Source organism: Parus major, chromosome 14 (assembly GCF_001522545.3).
Source record: "Parus major isolate Abel chromosome 14, Parus_major1.1, whole genome shotgun sequence".
NCBI lineage: Eukaryota > Metazoa > Chordata > Aves > Passeriformes > Paridae > Parus > Parus major.
This window is the reverse complement of record NC_031783.1, coordinates 13870674-13893758: the sequence shown is the minus strand read 5'-3', so window position 1 is coordinate 13893758 and position 23085 is coordinate 13870674. Positions and strand designations below refer to the sequence as shown.

The window sequence follows — 23085 nt, the reverse complement described above, 5'->3', positions numbered from 1 at the left end:
GAGCGCGCACGCGCGGAGGCGGCGGCACAGGAGGGAAGCGCGCGCGAAGGAGGCGGCGGGCGCGCGGCGCCGGCGCCCCTTGGCGGACGAGACGAGCGCGACAGATGGGCGGGATTGACTGAGAGGGGGCGCACCGGGAAACTGAGGCAGGGGCGGGATAGAGGGGAAACTGAGGCACCGGCATGGGGAAACAGACACGGAGATCGGTGGGGGAAATTGAGGCACCGGGATGGGGAGAGAGGCCCTGGAATGGATGGGGGAAACTGAGGCACGGGACTAGGAAACAGATGGTGATTGACGGGGACTCAGACACGGAGGGCAGCATCCCCCCTGCAGCCGCGAGCGCAACACAAAACCACGGACACCGAGTCATGCCGGGCTCCCGGGCGTGTATAAAACCATGGAACAACAGTGGGGCGGTGACAGGGGGACAGCGGCGGCTGGCCAAGCGGGGGACACCCCGTGGTCACTGCGCCCTCTGTCTGCCCTGCCGGGGGTCCGGGGTGCCGGGGGCCCGAGGCCATGGCGGGCTCAGAGCAGGGTGATCTCGCTGGGCGGCAGCGTCAGCCTCTTCTCCCGGGCACCCAGCAGCCTCTCCATGTGCGCGGCCACCACGCGGCACAGCTCCAGGCCCTGCAGAGGGACACACCGGCGGTCAGCGGCCGTGCCACCACGGACAGACCCAACAGGGCTCCCCCCGATGTCCCCAGGTGTCCCTGACCTGCTCCAGCTGCAGCTGGGTGATGCCCTGGGCCAGGAGGTCTCCCAGGGTGATCTCCACGTAGGGGTAGCTGGATCCAGCTGTCGGCCGCTGTGTCCGCGTGGACTGGATCTCATTCAGAGAGAACTTGGCGATGAGTTCCTGGGAGGGGGACAAGGGGGTGGCCAGTGTGCCCTGGGAACCCCTCCAAGGGGACAGGGAACCCCAGCTTGGACAGGGCCTGGAGCAAACTGGTTGGGTGGAAGGTGTCTCTGCCCATGGCAAGGGGGTGGAACTGGATGGGCTTTAAGGTTTGTTCCAACTCAAGCCATTCCATGTGTCCCACTCAGCCCCACACCTACGTGGGTCTCCTTGCTGAGGAAGTTGAGGCCGTTCTGGTTGACGGCCAGGATACAGGGCGAAACGATGGCGTTGTTACTGCAGCTCTGGATGTAGAAGAAGGACGAGCCGAACATGGGGTAGGCGCTCAGCAGCCCTGCAGGGCAGAGGACGGGGTCTCAGTGCCCACTGCCACCCCTGTGTGCCCAGTCCCTAGGGTGGCCTGCACCCAGGAGCAGCCAAGGGAAATGGGTGTCCTGAGCAGGGCCTGGAAGCAGCCTGTCCTGTCCTGCCAATCCATCCTGCCCTCCATGGCCAATCCAGGCTCTGCAGGGACAGGGGCTGCCTGTCCTAGCAGCATCCCATCCCCATCATCATCATCATCACCCTCCAGCCAGCATCGCATCCCCAGCAGGACTGCAACTCCAGCAGCATTACATCCTCATTAGCACTCTGTCCTCATTAGCATTGCATCTTCTCCTTGTGAATGTCACCTCCCCGTCCCCATCGCTGTCCCCTCACCCAGGAACTGTGCCCTGGCCTGGTGGGCGCTGAGTGCCTGGGCTTGCTGCACGTGCTGGGTCACCATCTGCAGCCAGGACTGCGGCTTCAGCAGGCGGAAGAGCTGGGGAGGGACGTAGTCCTGCATCTCCCGCCTGTGGGGAGCCCGAGGTCAGGGCCAGCGCTGGCCAGCAGGTCCCAAATCCTGTGGGACACGTGTTTCCCCCCCTGCAGGTGCCCTGTCCCCTGCCGTACGCGGTGGGGAGGTGGTGGCGGTCCTTGGCTCGGTGCTGGAGGGCGGCCAGCTTGGCCACGTGCGGGAAGTGCTGCTCTCCCGGCCTCGCCGGCGGCAGGACGGTGAACAGCCCCTTGAGGTAGTCAGGGAGCACCTGGAGAGGGGGACAGAGCACAGGGACACGGCTTGGGGACAGGGCACGCTCTGAGGGAGACAGGGAGGTGGCCCCGGGGGAGGCTGATGGGGTGGCCCGACCTGGTTGTAGTGGACAGTGACGTAGAGCTCGTTGTCGAACTTGAGGGGCTGGCTCCAGACCACGCGGCGGCACCAGAAGGTGTAGCTGGTGTCCCGGAGCTCCGTCTCGGCAGCCACGTCCAGGACGTATTCCCGGCGGGTCAGTGGCCGCACGCTCTGCCCTGTGCCACCCAGGAGTCTGAGTGTGGCCACCACACCACCCGCATGGCTGTCCCATCCTGTCTTGTCCTGTCCCGTCTGTCCCATCCCTGCCAGCTCCTCACCTCTGTCGGTCACCACGAAGAGGATGTATTCCTCCAAAGCCTCTGGATTCTGCAGCCCCATCTCACAGCACAGCTCCTCGATGACATCCAGAGCCACCTGGGCACAGGGACAGGTGGCTGGGACACTGCCACGTCCCCCTGTTGTGCTCTGGGCCACCAACTTGTCCTGCACTGAGGCTCATCCCAGTGAGGATCTGCTTCTCCCACAGCAGATACAGCCAAAGGGTGCAGCCCCTCCCGCATCCACACCCTCTGGGGTGTCACCATAACCTTGGGGTGCACTGAGCCTCCTGTCCCCTCTGGCTCACCGAGCACGTCTTGATCTTGAGGTGCCTCTCGATGCCACCGGGCAGGAGGAAGAGCTGGCGCTTGGCGCTGCGTCCGGCCTGCACGGGAGGACACATTGGGGTGCAGGGGGGCCCTTCACACAGCAAAAAACCCACAGGACACCCCAAATCCTGCAGCTGTCCCTAAGGAACCCTCCCACTGGGATCATCCTGTCTCTTGCCCATCCTGTCCAGCTGAACCATCATGCCCCCGCTGCATGTCCACAGAGCTCCATCCCCACTGAGGTCCCCCCAAAGTGGTGAAGAGCAGACCCTAAGAAGGGCTGTGCTGTCTTGGGAAGATCCCCAAAAAGGATCAGCTCAGTTCCAGGGTGGCATCTGAGGGAGATCCCAAGGCCACAGAGGGAACCTGACCCCATGTGGGTACCCAGAACTTCTGCGGGGACCTCAAGCTGACACCAGCCCTGTTCCACCCCATGGGCACCCACGAGCCCCTGGCCTCACCACCATGGCCTTGAGCTCCATGCTGCTGGGGAAGAGGCTGCGGCCACCGAACTTCTGGGTTTTCCTCAGGTTCTGCTCGCAGGCTTTGGCGATGCCTGGCAGGAACAGGGACTGGGATGAAGGATGGGGCTGAGCTGCCACGCTGGCTCTGTCAGAGCTCCTCCTGAGCTCTGTGACACCCTGGTGTCCCTTCCCAGCACCCTGGGGTGTGCACGGCCCCTACCGTGGAAAGGCAGCTCCGGGTGCCTGCTGGCATCCTGCAGGAAGGCCAGGAGGAAGGGCCGGAGCACCTCAGAGCACTTGTAGTAGGCAGCGAGGATGTAAAGCAGCCTCCAGCCCCTCTGGCAGCTGTCCCTGTGGGAACAGCCAGGGCTGATCCCCTAAGCAGGGCGAGGGTGCCCGTGGTGGCACCCATCCCTTGCAAGGATGAGGTCCCTGGGTCTCCCCCAGGCTGGAGCAGCTCAGCCTGGCCAGGGATAGGAGTGTCCCAGTGCCAGCCTCTGCTGTCCCACGTGGGTGTAGGGACTCACGGCTTGGAGCTGGTGTTGTTGGTGATCTGTTTGATGACCTGGCAGTACACCTCATCCCGCAGCACCTCGTGCTCTGCACACAGCTGGGGGGACAGGCACCTGTCACCCCCTGGCCAGGCCACCACCAGGACTCACTGCCCCAGTGATGGATTTACCTTGAGGATGGTGCAGACAGCATCCAGCTCTGTCTGCCCCCGCAGGGGGTGGTCACCCATGAACTTCATCACGGCTGGGGACAACAAAGCCACATGGTGACACAGCTCAGCATGTCCTTTCCCCAGGGACATGCTCCCCTGGGTGGGCACATGGAGCAGTGGGACCAGAACTCCCCTAGGACACCCCCTCTGCCCAGCCCAGCCCAGCCCCCTCCAAGGACAGGGCTGGGGGTGGCTGAGGGACAGGGGGCAGGACACTCGTGCCCCTGCCTACCTTGGAAAGCCTCAGCAGCCAGTTTGTTGAGGCCACCATCCACAAATTCAATGAGTGACTCCTGAATAGGAATCTGGAGCAGCGGGGAGAGAGCTCTGTCACCCTGCTGGGACCTCAAAGGGAGCTGCAGGTGACAGCAGGACACCCCAGGACTCCACTTGCCCATACCTTGGTGAATGTCAACATCTCTAGCACGCTTGGCATCTTCATCCCACGGGAATCCCTGGCGGAGGGACAAGGGAGCAGGTGGGCACAGGTGTCCCCACCATGGCACGTCCCTATCCCACCGCTGGGCACTCACGTGGTCCCACGTCGTGCCGCACGGAAATGCCGCTGGGCGAAGGCCAGCATGGGACAGGCCCCGGTGACATCCCTGAGCTGCTCGGCACCGTCTCCCTCTGGACCCTCCGCAAAGGTGGCACCGGCTGGGGACACCTGCGGAGCGGGGCAGTGGGCACCGGGCACAGCCAGCTCCAGGGGACAGCCCCAGGCCAGGACCCACCTCGGTTTTCCTGTCCAGCTCCTGGGCAGCAGCAGTGGAGGCCACGGCCACGGCTACGGCTGCCGAAGCCGCCACCTTGCCCTGCTTGTCCCTGGGCTCCTCTTTCCTCTCCGCAGGCAAATGGACGAAGTCGGGCGCCGCGACGGGCTGGACGTACTCGGCAGGGAAGAGCCCTGACCTGCCATGGATGGCCCCAAACTTCCACCCTGTGCCGGACAGATGGTGGGGATGGCCCCAGGCTGGCAGCCGTGGGGTCACCCCTAAAATTCTCTGCCTGCTCCCTCCTGCCTCTGCACCCCCAGCCCTTTTCAGGGATCTGGACGTGGGTTTTGGCTGGAAGCAGCTGCAGTTTGGCATCACTCAAGGAAAGGTATGGACCAAGGGCCACAAAGCCTGTCACCTGAGGGACGTGGGTGGTACCAGGGTGGGACCTGCAGGGGAGCATCTCCCTGTATCAGGTCGGTCCCAAAAAGACCCCAAATCATCCTGCCAAGGGGTGACAGAGGCAGGACCCCGAACTGTGCCCCAGACCCAGGAGGGGACACAGCTCAGGACACACCAGGGACACACACAGGGACAGTGTGGCACCCACCAAAATCCTGGGTGCCTGTCTTCAGCTCCTCCAGGTACATCACCTTCTTGCGGACCACGCAGCCATAGTAGTAGTCTGCAGGGACACCATGGGGACACCACGGGGTGTCACAGGATGCAAAGCAAGAGCACAGCCACCTCCTCGGCAGGGCAAGCCATCAATCTACTGCCCCTGTGTGCCCCATCAAAGGTATTTTGGCATGGGGGGCTTTGGGGGGTCCCTCACCTCTCTCAGGGTGCTCCAGTGACTGCAGGTGGATGATGTCCCCTTTGTGGAAGCTGAGCTGGCCCCTGTCCTCCGGGCTGTAGTTCCTCACAGCCACCACATACTGGGAATCCTGGGCACAGGGGGTCTGGCACAGCCCATGCACATAGGGACACCCACACCCCACCCAGTACAGGGACATCAAGCACCCACAGCCTCAGAACCATTTTCCCAAATCCAGCCACAGTCCCCTGCCCACCCCAGCCCCCCAAAGGCAGGCACACGGGCAGGGTCTGACCCCCAGGACAAACCCACCCTGGCCCCAGGGCACCCCCCACCTTCCTGAGCTCTGTGATGAAGTGGTCAACCATGACCTTGACCTGGGGGGCTTTGGGGGAGAAGAGGATGAGCTTCTCGCTGCGCAGGTTGAACTCCAGCATGTTCCTGGATGGGGTGGTCACGAAGAGCACGTCGGGGTAGCTGGGGCAGGGCGAGGAGAGGCTGAAACATCCGGCATCTGTGGCACCCACGGTACCCACCCCACCCTGGCCACCCCTACCTGTAGGCCCGCAGCACCCGCAGCTGCTCCCCGGGGACGTTGGTGCCCTTGACCACCCGCAGCAGCTTGATGCCAGTGTGGGACACGGCCAGGATCTGCACACCCGTCCCCACGCTGCCCTGTGGGGCCAGGACAGCGGCTCAGCCAGGGGCACGGTGACACAGTGCCCCCCGTGCTGAGCTGCCCCACGGCTGGAGCCTCACCGTGGCAGGGAAGAGGCGGGAGAAGTACACCTCACAGCCATCCCGGGCTGCAGCAATGATCTCCCTCTTGACATCCTCGGTGGCCACCGGGCTGAAGGAGTCCAGCTTGTTTTCCGCTGTGGGGAGGGGGAAACACCTCCTGTGAGCAGCCCATTCCTGGAGAGGATGTGGACAGAGTTCCCAGCAAAAGCAGGGATGCTCATGCCCTGGCCATGCCTGGCAGGACTGTGTTGCAGAGACAGATGTGTGTCCCCCAAGCAGCTGGCTGAGACCTGACACTTGTGATGTTGTGGAGCACTAATTACAGAGGGGTCATTACTTTTGGAGGCAAAACTATCCAGAGTTAAGCAGAGCCAGTCATGGCTTGGAGATAGCCGGGAGATGAGGAGAGGCAGGAGAGAGGCTGGGTGTGAGCCCCCAGGAGGGACACAGGGTTACCAAAGAGGGATTTCAGGCGGAGCCGCTCCTCCTGGCTGATCCGGATGCAGGTGTCAGACAGCACATCATTGAAGATCTGGGAAAGGGCATGAGGAGCAGTGGGGTTGTGTGGCGAGGAGCAAAAATCCCCACAACCCCAGCTTGCAACAGCCTCAGCTCCTCCACTGCAGCTCAGCAGGGGAAGGCAGATGGCCACAGTGGGATGAGTAAATCATCACCCCACTGGGGAATACCCCATGTCCCAGGGGATCCCAGGGGGCTGCGGGGCCAGCTCGGTGCCTCACCTGCCGGAAGATGAGGTCGAGCAGCAGGGGGTTATTGATGCTGTCCTTGGGGTAGAAAACCTGCCAGGAGAGAGACCAGGGCTGAGTGTAAACCCCCTTATTCCAGGAGGACCTTGGCACCAACCTGTCACCAAGTGTCCCCATAATCTGTACCTCCTTCCGGATGAATATTTTCCAGGGCACGTTGTGGTAGGTGTAGAAGTCCTCGCTGCAGCTGCGGTGCAGCTGGGTCTGGACCTGCTGCGCCTCGGACGGGAGTTCCCGTGAGACAAAAACTGCAATGGGACAGAAAGCTTTGCAATCCCCGGGGGGAACCACCAACAGCTGCCTCCACCTGGGGAAACTGAGGCACGGGAAGCTGCTGTGCCACTGGGAGGGCAAAGTGCCTCACTCCACCGTGGTCCCACCAGGGCCACAGCTCTGCCCAGCAATACCTGGGGGTCTTGTGGCTGCAGGACGCCCTGGGGGTGCTCGCAGCTGGTACCTGGCACTTGGCACCGGCTTTACCGCAGCCACCACCTCCTTGGGCCCCTGTGGGGCACAGAGGGGCTGTGGTCAGTGCCAGTGACAGCCCCAGCCTGGTCAGGGGGACATGGGGACGGCCACATCCCTACCACAGCTGATGGCACCCGGGCTGCTGAGAGCTGCTCCTTCAGGATCTGCAGGGCTTCCTCGTGGGGGTCCAGCTTCTTCCCAAAGAGCTTGCTGCCAAGACAGCATCCCACATCACCTGAACCCCAACATCAGCTGCACCCCAGCACCCCCTGTACCTGACACCACCTGCAGCCCCATCACTCGGTGCACCCATCATTCCCTACACCCTACACTCCCTACACCCCATCATTCCCTACACCCCATCGTTCCCTACACCCCATCATTCCCTACACCCATCATTCCCTACACCCTACACTCCCTTCACCCCATCGTTCCCTACACCCCGGTATCAGGACCAGCACGTGCACCCCCTGGCAGGAGAAGGCCAAGGCTTGGCTGGGGGCCCAGCTGTGTACCTGTGGGGCTGGGAGCTGCGTGGGGCTGGCTGGCACTGCCGGATGATGTTGCGGATGTCGTGTGTGGGCCGCGGGAAGTGCTCCGAGTTGAGCCGGGAATGCTGCACTGGCTCTCCCGACCACCGCTGGCCCACGGCTGCTGCAGAGACAAGCACACGGATCAGGGGCCGTGGCTCAGTGCCACGAGCCCCTGTGGCCACCCCATTGCACCGGGACCCCTTACCGGCTTTCTGTGAGTAGGGCCGGGGCTGGGGGACATGGGCTGGTGTCCCCTCTGCCACTCTCCCCTGCAAGGGACACGATGCTATCAACACCTGGCACCTCCAGGGCTCCCAGCCTCAGGGGCTGCCCCAAAGAGGTGCCCTGAAGCAGAGAAGGGGCTCGACCCCTCCTGGCCCCATGGCACTGACCGAGGGTCTGGGTGGCTGGCTGACATCTGCCCGGCACTGTGGGGACGGGTCTGGCTCTGTGCCTGTGACAGCAAAGAGGAGAGCTCAGTCAGAGCTGTGGGGCTCTGTGTCCGGGGATCAGACAGGGAAACTGAGGAAGGGAGCTGGGTGGGGATGTGGGGTGCTCGAGGCGCTCACCCCTCGGCTGACGCGTCTCCACAGCCATGGGAGGTTCACTCCTGTTGGCATCAGTGCCACTGTTCCCCCCTCCCACGCCACCTCCTCCCTTCAGCCTCTGCGAGAGGATGGATGGCTTCTCCAGCTCCTGGGGGACAGGTGTCAGGGCACAGTGGCCAAGCCACCTGCGCCCCAAATGCCTCAGGCAGTGGGACACCCTTCTCACCCCATTGCCGTAGGAGAGCACGGGGTCAAAGAGACTGTCCAGGTACCGGTCCAGACCCTTCTGGCTGCGTGGCTCCCCCAGTTCCCCATCTGTCAGGGGACAAGGCATGAACCACTGGCATGGAAGGGCTTTGTCACAACACTGGGGGACAGGAGCTGGGTGGAACGATGCCCTACCATGGGCGTGATATGTCTCCATGGAGGGCAGCGTGGGGGCTTTCACAGCTGGGGGAGGAGGCACTTCATCCAAATCAAATCCATGTCCCAGCACCCTGCAGAGAGGGAGGATGCTCTCATCGAGCACCCACTGGATGCCAGGTTTCCCCTCAGGAACCCACCCACCCCTACCAGCACCCATCCAGCCCCACAGTGGGGCACCCATCCCTGCCCGGGTACCTACGGCCGGCTGTCCCTGCTATGGCTCTCGCTCCCGTCCCATGCGATGAGGAAGCAGGATTTCTGCCTGGGGAAGCCCCGCAGCAGCTCGAGGTCGGAGACAAGGTCCAGGACATAGTCGTGTCCAGCCAGCTCAGCCCACTGGGCACCCGCCTTCATCGCCACGGACCAGCCACGCCAGCCCTCCGCCAGCCCTCTGCCAACAGCCAGACACTGGGGATGGGCACAGGCCCCGCAGGGACACCCTGCCCACCAGCTGGGCCCTCGGGCTCCCACATCCTGGGGACACCAAAGACATCCCCAGGTGACACCGTGACCCGCTGGGTGGGTGGGTGCCGAGCCAGCACCTACCTGTGCTTCAGGACATCCCCTGCCAGGTCCTCGCCTGTGCTCCAGGAGTGGATGGGGCAGGAGAATTGGTCACCTGGGGAGGGACGAGCGGTCAGTGGGTGCCACCAGTCCCCCCCTGCCTGCGAGGGCGGTCACGGTGGGACCGACCCTCGCCAGCGCCGCGCTGCCCGCACCGTTGAAGCAGTGCAGGTCGAGGGCCATGCTGGCCTGCCGCCGGTTCGCCGTCCACTCCAGCAGCGACGGGGGGAAGGTGCGGGCGGCCGCAGCGCCCAGCTGGGAGCAGGCCATGGCGTGCATCAGCTTGCGCTGGCACACCGGCTTGTAGCCAGCAAAGGCGTAGTCAGACACAAACCTGTGGGGAAGGGAGGATGCTGCAGGGGAGTGTGGGCAGGATCATGTGTGCCAGGTTGGGACAGGGGACCACAGAGGGATTAAGAGCATCCCTGGAGGGATCTCGGCAGAATCCTGGGGACGTGTGTCAGGCTGGCTCAAGGCACCTTGGAGAGATCTCAGAGCATCTCTTGTGGGATTTGGCCAGTATCATTGGGCACACGTGCCAGGCTGGCCCTGGGGAACCTAGAGGGACATGGGCCCATATGCCAGCTTGGCCAGAGGGATCCTGAAGGGACCTCAGAGCATTCCCAACAGGACCTGGCCATGTGTGCCAGTTGGGGTCTAGGCAGACTCCTCAGCCATAGGTGCCAGGAGAGCCCTGAAAAGCCCCAGCAGTGCACGAGCACCAGTGTATTCCTGAGGGTCCCAGCTGTCACCATTCCCCATCCCAGAGCCCATCCCCAGCTCACTTGAGCAGGTACTTGTCGAAGGCGGCGGACGGGGGGAAGGCGCTGAGGCAGGTGGCCAGCAGCAGCCAGCCGCGCTCCTCGTTGTTGACATTGGTGTTCCTCCAGACCTGGTTGGCAGCTTGTGCCAGGAGCTCGTCCCGCAGCCCCGGCACCGACAGCCCCTTCTGCACGATGTAGTTGCCAAAGAGGGTCTCCTGAGGGCCACCCAGCCCCGGGTCCCCCATGAACCGCAGGATCTGCCACAGGGACAGCCAGGTCCTCCCTCTGACCCCAGGCACAGAGCGGGCAGGGGACTGCGGTGATGGATCCTGGGCCATCCCACCTACCAGCTGGAAGAGGCTGAGAGCCTCGTGGCACAGCTCCTCATCCAGCCGGGTGAGGGGGGCTTTCAGTGGGGCCGTCAGCATCCCAAATGCCGGTTCCTGCGGTGACACCCGCACCCATGGCTACCTGGGGACAACCTCAGGCCACGAGGGGCTGGCCCCATGGTGCTGAGCGTGGTGTTGATGCTGGGTGGAAGCTGTGGGGCTGCCAAAGGGCTGGGGTGAAGGATGGGGCCAGCAGCCTTCTGGGAGTGGGGCAGGGAGGGGCTCAGGCTGTGCCAGCAGCACCGGAGATGGGTGGTGAGGTCTTGGCACGCATTGCCCAGAAAAGCTGTGGCTGCCCCATCCTTGGAAACGTTCAAGGCCAGGTTGGATGGGGCTTGGTCTAGTGGAAGGTGTCCGTGCCCATCAGAGGGGGTGGAACTGGATGGACTTTAAGTCCCTCCCAACCCAAACCATTCTGTGGTTCTTTGCCAACACCTTGGCAAGGCTGAGAGCCTCATCCAGCCCCGGTGCTGTCATTCAGGATGCTGGGGACTGGGAAACACAAGGCAAAAACAGGGATGAGGAAGAGGAATGGGACAAAGTGACCGTGGGTGGGGCCGGGTCCCGGGAGCAAAGCGACCTGGTCTCCCGCCCCAGCGTTCCGGATCCGCCCCGCGTCGGGCGTCCAGGAGGGCTCAGCGGGTCTCTCTCCGATAACCTCAGCAGGGTCCCCCCGGCCTCTGGAGACGACAGGAACCCACGGGGAGGGAGGGAGGTGGCAGCCAGCTCCCCACAGCACCACAGCCACCCCGGATCCAGCCTCTCTTGCTACCCATGGTGTCCCCAGGGTGGAAGCCGCGGCAGAGCCCGGTGGGACAGTGCAAGGAGCCACCACGGGGACCCTGAACCTCACTGCTGCACCGTGACCGGGGTGCCAGGGACTCCCCAAAAGCTGTCTGCCCGTCGGGAAAAGCTCCCCTCCGCCGGGCCGCGACGCCCACCTTACCTGGAAGTGGCCCCGCACGTACTTGGCCATGGGGTAGTCATTGATGTCGAGCGGGAGGGTGAGCTGGGGGTCGGGCTGCAGCGCCGGCGGCGGCACCAGCACCACGCAGCCGGCATTCACCTCCCGAGCGGCTGCGGCACAGCGGGAAGCTACGGCACGGCCGTGGGGGGGGGAACGAGGGGCTGGGAGTGATGGTGGTGCGGGATCCGCTCACCTGCAGCGGCCTCCAGCAGCCCCATCAGCTCGGCCGGGATCTCCAGGTGGGTGACATCCACCACCTCCCTCCGCGTCAGCTCCTGCCAGCAGCACAGGGATGTGCACGCTTGGTCCCTGCCCCAGCGCCCCGGGTACCAGGAGCACGGGGATGGGCAGGGATGAGGGCACAGCAACACGTGTGCTCCCACCACACAGCTTTACCTGCTTCATCCTCGCCTTCTCCTCCTCGGCCCGCCGGCGAGCATCCTCCTTCCTCTGCAAGCAGAGCAGCCGTGCTGAGTCCCACCGGAGGAGGGAGGCTCTGGGGCACTACAGCACCCTGGGTTGCCATTTACCCCTCCCAAAATCAGCAGGGTTGTCACCCCGAAAAGGCATTGCCCATACCCAATGCGACACAGAGGAAGGGGCACATGGGGGGCTTACGGTCTGGGGGTGCCACTGTGTCCTCTCCAGAGCCACCAGTGAACATGCAGCAGGGTGGCAGCAGGTCCCCTGGGCCCCCTGGGATGTGACAGGCCCCACCTCACCTTGAGGTACCTCCGGCGGTTCACGTAGATGTGCACCAGCGACCTGAACTTGATGAGCGTGCGCCGCATGCGCCGGTACCGCTGCCTGCAGGAGGGCACCCGTCACCTCTGCCACCCAGCAGTGCCCACCCACCACCCCCAGGGACACCCACCTGGCAAGGTATCCCCTTGCCCGGCTCTGCAGGAGGACGATCTTGCGGCGGAGGGAGCGGAAGCGGCGCTTGATGAAGAAGGTGCGAGCGTAGCGCTGGAGCGTGAGCGCGGCCAGGTGATGGGCACGGGATCGCTTGCTCTCCAGCGCCTGGTACAGCTGCTCCTTCAGGAAGAGCTGGGAGCAGCAGTGAGGCCGTGAGCTCCCAGCCTTGGCCACCACACCCAGGGCATCACCAGAACCAAGCCCCCTCCCGGGACAGTACCTTGGTGACACCGACGTAGTACATGCTGGGGTTAACGGGGCAGAGGCTCCTCAGCATCTCCACACAGTTGGCTCCATTGGGAATGACATTGGACCACATATCAACGAGGCAACGATACCTGGGTGAGCCCATGGCACTGTCACCACACAGGGCCCTGCTGGGACACCAGCACAGACCCTCCCTGTGGTGACAGACACTGCGCCTGGAGATGCAGCTTCTCCCAGAGCTGTGTGTTGGCATGAGGGGTTCCCAGCTCCCATTGTGGGGGAACCCTAGCCCAGATGCTGCCCCCCAAAAGACCACAAACTCTGTGGTCTCTCCTGGCTGGGATGGCAGTGCCCAACCTGCAGCCCTCAGGCACCTGTCGATGAAGACGAGGAAGGGGATGCGGATAGGGAAGCCCTCCTTGCGGATGCGGATGGTCTCCAGGATCCCTGAGTACCGCAGCTGGGCCCTGACCACATCGGCTTCAAACAGCCCTGGCTCCTGGGGTGGGGATGGGGAGAAGCATCAGCAACTGCAGGGGCAAACCCCCAGCTACCGTGTGACCACGACACTCCCAGTGCCAGCGGGGCAGGAAGCACAGGCACCAGCACAGCAGAGCCCCGGCTCTCACCTTCTTGTTGTTGGGTTTGATGCAGCGCACAAAGAAGGGGTTGCACCTGTGACAGAGTGACCCTGTCAGCCACAGGGAACGGGGGACAAAGCCAGCCCAGCCACCTCAGGCTCAGGTCCAGTTGCCAACAGCCCGGTGGATGGCCTGGCTGCCCACCCTGCCCACCCTGACCTCTCCATCCTCTCCACCAGCTCCAGGAGCGACTGCTGGAACCGTGCGGCCACAGTCGGAGCCTTGTACCGCCGTGTCCTGGTGCTGCTCCTCCTGATGAGGCTCCTCTGCCGGGCCAACACCTGGGCATGGCCGAAGAAGAGGTTGGCCACCACCTTGGGGAGAAAGAAAGGGTAGAGAGGAGGAAAGTGGCCAGGATGATGCAGCTCTCCCACACCCTCTTCACGGCCTGGCCAGTCCTTTTTTGTCCAGCCCTGGGCAAGATGTATCCTCTAATTGTGGCTGGATAGGAATGGGGATGAGGATATGGATAATACAAATCACAGCAGCAGCCCATGTCCCTGTTTGTGCCAAATGCTTGAGGGGTCAAAGACCAGAGGATCCCATGGGTGAAGCCAGAGTCATCCTCTGCTTCTGGTCCCCCTGGGCTTCACCAGCCATGGGGACACGCTTGGGGACATAGAAAGGGATGTATGGAAGGGCACCATTGATGCCCAGTGTCACTGCAGGGCCCTACCTTGGTCCTGCTGCTGATGAACAGGTCCAGCACATCCTGACGGACCTGGTCATAGTTTTTATCCAAAAACTTGTGAACCTGGCAAATAGCAAAACCTCATGGTGAGGAGCCTGGCAGGATGACAGGGTGAGGCAAGGAGCTCCAGGACCCCAATAAGACCCCCAGAGATGCATTTCTCTCCTTGGCACAGGACCAACCTCCTCTTTAACCCTTCCTGCTGGACATCCCAATGTCACACACCTGGTAGGTCACCTTCCCTGCGTAGTGCTTGATGGTGAACTCGGGCAGCGGCATTTTCGGCTTGGTGTACAGTGGGTTTGTCCCGTGGTGGTAGTGACACTTCTGGAGGAACGTGTGGTCAGTGGCCTGGGAAGGGACACAGGAGTGACACACGGCTCGGGACATTCAGCAGCATGTTGCAACAAGGTGATCTCCAAGGTCCTTTCCAACCCAAACCATTCTGTGATCCCATGATTTGGGCTTATCCAGCCTGGAGGAACCTCTTCCCAGGTAGTCCAGGACAGCCCAGGAGAAGAGCAGCCCTGGGCCTTGCTGGTTCCCCAGCCACAGTGACCTCCCAGTGCTGGCTGCACCTCATCATCAGGCAGCCCCTCACCTGGGGGAAGCAGCTCTGGTCATCCAGGATCCGGAGGATGCCGTAGGGTTTTTGAGAGATGAGGTCAATGCAGGGCTGGTTGTCGCTGAAGGGGATCTCCTTCCACTCGATCTGCTCCCGGATATACTCCTCCTGCAGGGTGGGCACCAGGTCAGCCCTGTGTCCCCAGCCCTGCAGCAGTGCCCAGCACCAGGGCAGAGCCCAGCACTGCCCACCAGCCCCACCTGCTCCTCCTGGAACACAATCCTGTTGAAGAAGAACTGCAGATACTCGTTGGCGTAGTTGATGCACAGCTGCTCAAAGCTGTTGAAGCTGAGGTCCTGCGAGAAGGAAGATCCATGGAGCCTGGGAGGATGGAGCTGGGATTGAGCCAGGACAGAGGTGGGATGAATCCTGCTCACCTCGAAGCCGTAGATGTCCAGGATGGCGATGGAGAGGGCCTCCTGCCGTGGGTACACCAGCTTGTTGATGCGGTCTGTGAGCCAGCCGAAGAGCAGGGAGTAGAGGGTCTTGGCAATGGCATCCCTGGGAAGGGGAGAGAGGAGCAGAGTGCTGGAGCTCTGGAATGGCATCAGAATACTCCACTGCCACAGCCAGCAGCCACCACAGCATCAGTTTTAATCACCACAGAGTCTAATCCACACTGGGGGACTTGATCATTCCCTTTCCCAGCTGGAATTTCACTTCCCCTGCCATCCCTGACTCCTCCACACCCTCCTGCAGTGCAGCCCCCTTCCCTCTACCTGGCATCCACGGCACTTTCAACAGTCAGAGGGGTAAAAATCTTCTCTCGCTGCGTTTCCTGTTTGGCAAATGGCATGATGGAGTTTCAGCAATATCAGCCATGGTCCCCAGGGGCCAGAGACCCCCTCCCAGCCTGTGCCCCCTGCACTCACCGTCACCTTGAAGGTGATGGCTTTCTGCAGGCCCTCAGGGGACACCTGCAGCAGCTCAGCCACCGTCCGGATCTCCGTGGCACTCACCACCGTGGCGATCTCCTGGCAGTCGGTCTGCAGGACACAGCGGTGCCATGGGACGGGGTGATCCCCATTTGCCACATCCCAAATCGTGCCCAAGGAGCACAGCTCGGCTCCCCATGGAGCTCACCTCGTATTTCTCAAAGTAGACGTTGCCCAGGTGGAGGACAGAGGAGAGGATGCGGAAGATGCTGTTCTGCTCCTCCACGCTGAAGTTCAGCACCTCCATGGTGTTGAGCAGCCGGCGGAAATCCTCAGCGTCGTCCTTGCCAGGAATCTCGCAGTTCCCACCCTGGCACAACCCTCTCAGTCCATCAGTGGGTTCCAGGGGTTGTCAGCACCCAGCATAGGGGGTTACCCTGCCCTGAGCATCCTCCTCACCCACACACTGAGGGCTCAGGAACCCACCAGCACTCTGACAACCCCAGAAATCAGGCTGTGGGCGGGCTGGGGAGGGGACACACTACCTGGTTCAGGTAGTAGTAGGTCTCGGCGCCCTGCAGGCAGTACCGCTGCCGCTGCTGGGACGGCAGCCCTGCCAGCATCTCATAGAAGATGTGGTAGTTGCGCTCAGTCTTAGCCTGGAGAGCAGAGGACAGAGCTAGGGAGGGGGTGGCAGAGGGGGCAGAGTGGGGGGCAGAGCCCAGGACCCCCTCAGCACACACCTGGAAGACCACGCGGGACTTCTCCAGCAGGTACTGCGAGGTTATGGCACCGCAGATCAAACCGCTGCAGGGGTGAGAGTGGGCACCCGGCTGGCAACCTCGGTGTGGGCAGGGGCTGTGCCCCCAACGCTTCCACCCATGCCCCAACGTCCCCCAAATAAATGGGAGCTCAGTGCTGCTCCCCAGATGCCCCCACCAGGGACAGGTGGGCAGGGAGAGAAGTCTGCACCTGGCTGGAGCGCTGCACCCCGGGGTGATACCCCCTGTCAGGATCAGTGGGGCTGAGAGAGGATGGGGTGGGATATGAGGACAGGGATGGGAGCTGGGAATGGTCAAGGTGCCAGCCAAGTGATGGTATCCCTACCCCAGGGACAGCCACCTGTCCTCGGGTGCCATCACCTTTCCAACACCAGGTTTGTCCCATGTGTCCTCCCAGAGCCAAGGGACAAGGGGCTGGGTTGGGCTGGACAGTCCCGGGGCAGCAGGGGACGTAGGGTGGGAGCAGCCACACACAGATGTTACTCAGCATTACTTACTCCTCCAGAAAGATTTCCACAAATTTCCCAAACCTGCTGGAATTGTCATTCCTCACGGTTTTGGCGTTGCCGAAGGATTCCAGCAAAGGGGTCGCCTCCAGGATCTGTCATGGTGATGGGGAGAGCTGGGGGGGTCAGCCTGGGCACCCGACACACCACAGGACATCTCCAAGGCTAGGGCAGCCCCTTTGTCACCCTGCCACCCTCCCTGCCACCCCATGCTCCATGCAGACACCCGTGGGTGCCCAAATTGGAGGTGTGCACCACAGCCAGGTTAAATGAGGATGTGAGAGAACACAGACTCCATCCCTGTGCATGCACTGATTTCCTGCTGTCCCTCCCGCCTTTCCCCTGCAGCTGGGGAGCCATGGCCAAGATGCCACCACGATTCTCTGTCCCCCTGAACCATCCCAGCCCACGTGTCCCCTTGGTACCTCTATCTGCCATGGTCCAGGTGGAAGCGTTGGGACAAGGAGAGAGCAGCAGAGCCGTGAGGAAGAGAGCACTGGGAGGTGGGAGAAGAGGATGGGGACATGGGGACTCAGGGATGTCCCCACCTGTGGGGCAGTGCTGCGTTTCTGGCTGACAGCTGCCAGGTAGCTCAGGATCAGCTTGGTGGCTTCAGTCTTCCCTGAGCCGCTCTCCCCACTGAAACACAGAGCGGGGGCATGGCTGGGGCCATCGCCACTCAAGCAAGGGGTGCCCACCCCAAACCTCCCCAAACCTCCACCAGCACCCCATCCCCGGGGCCAAGACAGGCTGGTGGCAGCGACCCAGTAATTAGGGTGGTGTTAATTAGGGGGCTGCGTGCGGGGACAGCCATGTCCCACCTGATGACGATACACTGGTTGTGTTTGGCATCCATCACTTTGGAGTAGGCGACGTTCGCGATGGCAAAGAGGTGCCTGGGGTGGGGAGAAGGAAGGGGGGTGTTGTGCCACACTGGCCCTGCACAGGGACCCCCCAAAGTGCCCCAAGCACAGACACAGCCACTCCAGCACCCAGGGACCGAGGGTTCCCCAGGGTCTGCTGCAGGACCCAAGGGTGCGGGATGGAGGGTGGGAGTGACCCCATCCCCACGGGGCATTTGGGGACAGCCTGGTACTCACGGCGGGTTTTCCCCCAGGGCTCTGCCTTCGTACTGCTGCACCTGCTCCTTCCCGTAGATGTTGTAGAGCCGGTACGGGTTCACCGACACCAGGATGCTGCCGATGTAGGTCTGCCAGAGAGAGAGGTGGGGCTGTGAGCTCTCGGGGGGTGATGACTCCCCAGAGACCCCACACATACAGTCTTTGGGGGATGCTGTGTCCCCCTAAGCTTACATAGATGAGCTGGCGCTCAAACCGCGTCCGGATGTTGCTCAGCACTGCAGCCTCCTGGAGGTCCCTGGCATGAAGCAGAGGCTGAATTAGGGGGTGGCACAGGGACAAGGGAGTGTCTGCTGTCCCCAGAGTCTCCTCAGCATCTCAGGAGGCTGAAGCAGAGCCCATGTTGGGATGGGATGGGGTGGGATAGCAGGGTCAGGTATGAGGTTGGGAGCTGCAGCCCCACTATCCCCCACAGCACTGAGTCATGGTGTGACAGAGACACTCACTCCAGCTGGGTCATGTCCTCCAGCCCATCCTCCTCCTGTGGCTCCTGGTACCGCATGATGGGCAGGCTGCACAGTGACTGCATCTGCATGGAGCAACCACCCCACCATGGCAGGGATGTGCCAACACCCTCAGACGTCCCACCCAGTCACCACCACCACCCCAAAACACCGTCTGTGACCCCCAAACCATGGGATATGCAGTCAGGGATGGCAGGAACCCCAAGGAAACACCTCACAGCCCCAAAACCAGTCCCCCAGCAAAGAGCATTGTGTGTCAGGTGAGAGCGGCAGTGCTGGAACACAGAAACGTGAGGCCACCAAGGCCACCTCGGGGCTGGTCCCAGGAAAACCTGGTCCTGAGAATCCCGGTCCCACTCACCGGGAGGGGATGGCATCACCTTCAGTGGAGGTGATGGAAGGGGGCCGAGGCTGCTCCCCCCGGCCACGCGCAGGGGTGACTCAGGCCAGGTGTCACACGGGAGCCTGCGCTGGCCCCTGGCCAGGCGGTGGGCAGGAAAGCGGACACCCCGCAGGGTCACCGTGCCACCTGCGCCTGTCCCCGCCAGATCGGGTCTCTGCATTTCCATGCGCCAGAATCAAGTGTCCCCTGAGGGGCCGCTCGTGGGGGGGACACACAACAGGTGATGATCCCCTTTTCCAGTCTGTTCCCCGCGGGAGGACCCCCGCCAGCACGCAGACCACCCACAGCCATTTACCCCACCCTGAGCACCGCAAACCCCTCTCTGCACGGATGCCTTCGTGCCCGGGAGAGCCGTCGGGCACCTTAACTCGCCACCCTGTCCCGGGTCCCGCCGGCTGCCAGCTCACCCCCGGCTCCATCCCCCCGAGGGGGCTCCCCGCGGGCGTTACCTTGCTGCGCCAGGGCTGCTTGCTGCCCAGGTACCCGTCTGCCCAGGGGTGCCTGTCCCGCCAGCCGCCCGCCGGCGGGCGCTGGCACAGGTATCGGGCGATGTCGGCTCCCCACTGGCCCGCCCACCGCCGGCCGCGCTGGGTGGGCTGCTGGGGGAGACCCTGCTCGGCTGTCCAGGCGTCGGGCATCTCCCGCACCCGCACGACGTGCTGCTTGGACCAGTGCTGCTTGTACATGCGGGATGCGCGCCGGAAGGAGCCCAACCTCTGCACCTGCGGCGTCACCACCGCGTAGCGCCCCGCGCCCTCCTCCCCGGCCTCCCCGTCACCCTCGATGGGCTCCACCGGCCCCGGCGGGCGAGGGCCGCGGCGGGGAATGGTCGGAGAGCCGGGGGCTCGGCCGTGGGGTGGTGGGAAAGCGGCACGACGGGGCGGTGAGGGGCTCCGGTTGCCGCGTGGGCTGGAGGGGAGGCTGGGGCGCCCGGCGTCGGCCCAGCCCCGGCGCCCCGAGGGTGGGCTCGGAGATCTGCGGGTGCTCCCGTCCAGCCGGGATGGGCGCCGGGGCAAGGAGGGCGAGCGAGTGGAGGGATGGCGGGTGGGTGGTGAGGATGAGGGGCCTTTGGTGGAAGCTATGCTTTTTACGAGAAGCGAAGCCAGGGACTGCGCCACGGAGCGCCCCTTGGAGAGGCTGCGGCCCCCCACTTCAGCAGATGGCCGCGGTGGTGGGGAGTGGGGGGCCATCCCGGCAAGGGGCTGCCCGATGCGCTGGATGAAACTTTTCGGGGTGCTGGGAGCGGGGCTGGGCGGAGGGGGGACCCCGGCGGGACCCCTCGGGGCACCCTGCCAGGGGGGCAGCTCCTCATCCCAGGAGGGGCCGGGGGGGGCGAGGCGGCGGCTGCCGGGGCGGGACGATGGTGCCAGGAAGGGGCTCCTCTGCAGCGGCTTCACCGCCTTGGTGGGGGGCTCGGGAAGCCGGGGCCAGGCCTGGGGGAGCGGCAGCCCGGGGGGGCTGCTCCGGCGCGATGACAGAGGTCTCCCCGCCGCGGGCCCACCCAGGCGTCTCCCCCCCGGCCCCGGTGAGCGGGGGGCGGCCGGTGGCGGGGCGGGGGGCTCGGGGCCGAAGCGCCGGATGCTGGCACCGAGGGACGGGGATCGCCGTGGCCCCTCGCCCCGCGTGCTGCCGGGCCGCGGACGGACGGGCGGCGGTGACGGGGAGCGCCCGGGGTTGGCGAAGGGGTTACGGAGCGACGGCCGGCGCGCAGCCCCCTGCTCCCGGCTCGGGGGCTGCCCCCAGGGCCCCGCCGGTGCGGAAGGGTCCCGGCCCCCCAAACCGGTGTTCTCCATCCCCACCAGCCTGCGGCTGGAGCGCCTGTTGGAGGGCTGGGGGGTGCGGGACCCCCGAAATCCCCCGGCACCTCGCAGCGGGCGGCTGGGAGGAATGGAGAGGGATCGCTGGAGGAACTGGCCCAGAGGGCTCCCGCACGCCCGCGCTGCCGAAACCCAGCGTGCCGGGGATGCCGCGGGGCCGGGGGCTGCCGGAGGCGGCGGCGGCTCGTACTCGTCGTAGTCGTCCTCGTCACGGGCAGCGGGCAGATGCGGGGACGGCGGGAGGGGAACGTCCAGGCGGTCCCTGCCGAAAAGCTTGACCTGGGGTCGGGGAAAGAGCCTGAATTTCCTGTTGAGGGAGAGCTTGGAGGAGAGCGTCTCCCGCATGCCCCGGAGCGAGGAGGTGCTCAGGATGGAAAAGGGATACTCCTTCTCTTCTTCCTCCTCTTCTTCCCACTCCTCGGGCTCCTCGCCCTCAGCGATCTCCTCCAGGCCCAGGGCGTAGGGGTTGCAGGAGGATTGGGCATGCGGCGCCCACCCGCCCTCACTGTACTGGATGCGATGCTCGGGGTACTCGCCCCCAGGGTACCCCCTGGCAAAGGACTCCCCAAAATCCTCGTAGGGGTCCCGCCTGTAGCCGAAGGGCCCCTCTGCTTCCTCACCGTACTCCGGGTCGCTGCTGTATGGGTCATAGAGGCTGAGGGGAGACCCACCACCATACACTCCCTCATCCTCGAGCTCTGAGTAGCCGTAGGGGTGCCCTGGCTGGTCACCGTCCTCCCAAAATCCTCCGTAGGAGTCGTACTCCTCCTCTGTCTCATAGCCAGGGTAGTCAGAGTAGGGGGTCGGCACCGCATCCTCGAAGTCGTACCCTGCTGGGTAGGCTGGGCTCTGCATGTAGCCTTCCTCCTCCTCGGAGTAGTTGTGCCGGGGGCCATAGGCTCCATCCTCTTCCCCGCTGTAGCCGTGCCACGGGCCGTACCCTCCATCCTCCTCGGCGTAGCCGTGGTGAGGGCCGTACTCTCCATCTTCCTCCTTGGGGTGATTGCGCCAGGGCCCATAGGCTCCATCCTCCTTCCTGGCATAGCCACGGCGGGAGCCGTAGCCTCCATCCTCCTTGCCATAGCCTCTCCGGGGGCCGTGGGCTCCGTTCTCCTCCTCGGCCCAGCCGTAGCGCGGCACCGGCGGCTCCTGGGCCGCTCGCTGGGAGCGCCGGCGGGACGGCCGCCTCACCATGCTGCCCTGCCGCGGAGTGCCGGGTGCCGACAGCCCCACACCGCCAGGGATCCGCTTCATGTTGGCCCGGTGCCTGAGGATCTCATCTTCCGCGGGGAACGGCAGCTTCTTGGCACCGATACGGGACAGCCAGGCCGTGTCAGTCGCTCGGCTGCCCCCCACCAGCCGCCCGCGCCGGGAAAGCACCTTCCTGGCCAGCCAGCCCGTGGCAGAGGCCGCCTTGCTCAGCACCTGCGCCCGGGGCTTGAATTTCCTTTCCGGGCGCCGGCGGAAGAGCGACGCGCCGTTCTCGACGTCTTGCCCGCCCCGCCGCAGCAGCAGGAAGGATGGCTTGGATGCTTCCTCCTTCTTGGCCTCCTCCTTCCTCTTCTTGCCCACCTGCTTGAAGCGCATCATCAGGTTGGAGGTGGACTTGAGCACTGCCTTGTTCTTCTTCTTCTTCCTCTTCTTGGTGCTGTGCTTATGCAGCCCCCAGAAGAAGCGGGATGTGTTCTTGAACTGCCCCTTCTTGGGCCGACGCAACCCCAGGTTCCTGAAGCCCAGGAAAAGCTTCGAGGTGCTGCGGAGGCTTCGCTTTGCCCGGGCCTTCGGAGGTGCTGCTGCCTCCTCCTCCACGGCTGGGCTGGCTTCCACAGATTCTTTGGGCTGTCCCTTGGCCTCTGCACCCTTGGCCCCTTTCTTCTTCTTGTCGGTTGTCAGCCCCATCAGCAGTTTGGTGCCCTTTATGTTCTTCTTGCCTGTTGCAGCACTGCTCTCACCTTCCCCTTCCTCCGTCTCCTGCTGCACCTTCTTCCCACGGCCCAGTTTCATTGCCACTCCTGCCTTGGGCAACCCCTTCTTCTCCTTCCCCTTCCCCTTCTTGGGCTCCTCTGCAGCCACCTCCTCCTCATCTTTCTCCTTTTCCTCCTTTTCCTCCTCCTTTTCTTCCCCCTTTTCCTCCTTTTCTTCCTTTTCCTCCTCCTTTTCCTCCTCCTTTTCCTCCTCCTTTTCCTCCTCCTTTTCCTCCTCCTTTTCCTCCTCCTTTTCCTCCTCCTTTTCCTCCTTTTCCTCCTCCACCACCTCCGTCTGCTCCGTCTCCTCTGCCTTCAGCAGCTCTGCATCCGAGCCATCCTCTGACTCGTTGGGATCCTCCTTCTTGCCCTTCTTCCCTTTCCCTTTTCCTGCCTTCCCTTTGGGCTCCCCTTTCTTGCCGGCCATCCTGGCAGTGTCGGGCGCTCATGCTCCGGCCCCAGCGGGGCCCTGGGAGATGATGCTCTGTGCGGGCAGGCGCCTGCTCCCAGCACAGCGCCCGGCTCCGGACCCCGCCGCCTGC

General features: G+C 63.8%; 1 protein-coding gene across 1 annotated transcript; it reads right to left on the bottom strand.

Moving 5' to 3' along the window:
• Window positions 1-93: 93 nt before the first annotated feature.
• MYO15A (myosin XVA) lies at window positions 94-23085 on the bottom strand. The gene is made up of 65 exons (XM_015643374.2): window positions 22833-23085; window positions 19212-22703; window positions 18342-18424; window positions 18070-18133; window positions 17857-17966; window positions 17578-17652; window positions 17305-17395; window positions 17182-17187; window positions 16748-16851; window positions 16212-16275; window positions 16014-16127; window positions 15677-15838; window positions 15466-15579; window positions 15313-15371; window positions 14971-15094; window positions 14794-14889; window positions 14570-14701; window positions 14194-14319; window positions 13954-14031; window positions 13437-13591; window positions 13266-13311; window positions 13011-13135; window positions 12650-12767; window positions 12386-12561; window positions 12234-12318; window positions 11908-11961; window positions 11705-11786; window positions 11491-11621; window positions 10503-10598; window positions 10177-10412; window positions 9547-9725; window positions 9374-9446; window positions 9027-9218; window positions 8804-8898; window positions 8628-8716; window positions 8423-8549; window positions 8246-8307; window positions 8059-8122; window positions 7836-7974; window positions 7440-7530; window positions 7260-7356; window positions 6979-7100; window positions 6826-6885; window positions 6542-6617; window positions 6104-6219; window positions 5901-6019; window positions 5680-5821; window positions 5363-5474; window positions 5138-5212; window positions 4546-4751; window positions 4345-4478; window positions 4212-4266; window positions 4044-4116; window positions 3770-3843; window positions 3615-3697; window positions 3308-3438; window positions 3085-3179; window positions 2602-2679; window positions 2294-2390; window positions 2031-2191; window positions 1796-1929; window positions 1562-1695; window positions 1063-1196; window positions 722-862; window positions 94-633 (listed from the first exon to the last, which is right to left on the bottom strand). The coding sequence occupies exons 1-65, from the start codon at window positions 22968-22970 to the stop codon at window positions 532-534; spliced, it is 10398 nt and encodes a 3465-aa protein (XP_015498860.1). The 5' UTR covers window positions 22971-23085; the 3' UTR covers window positions 94-531.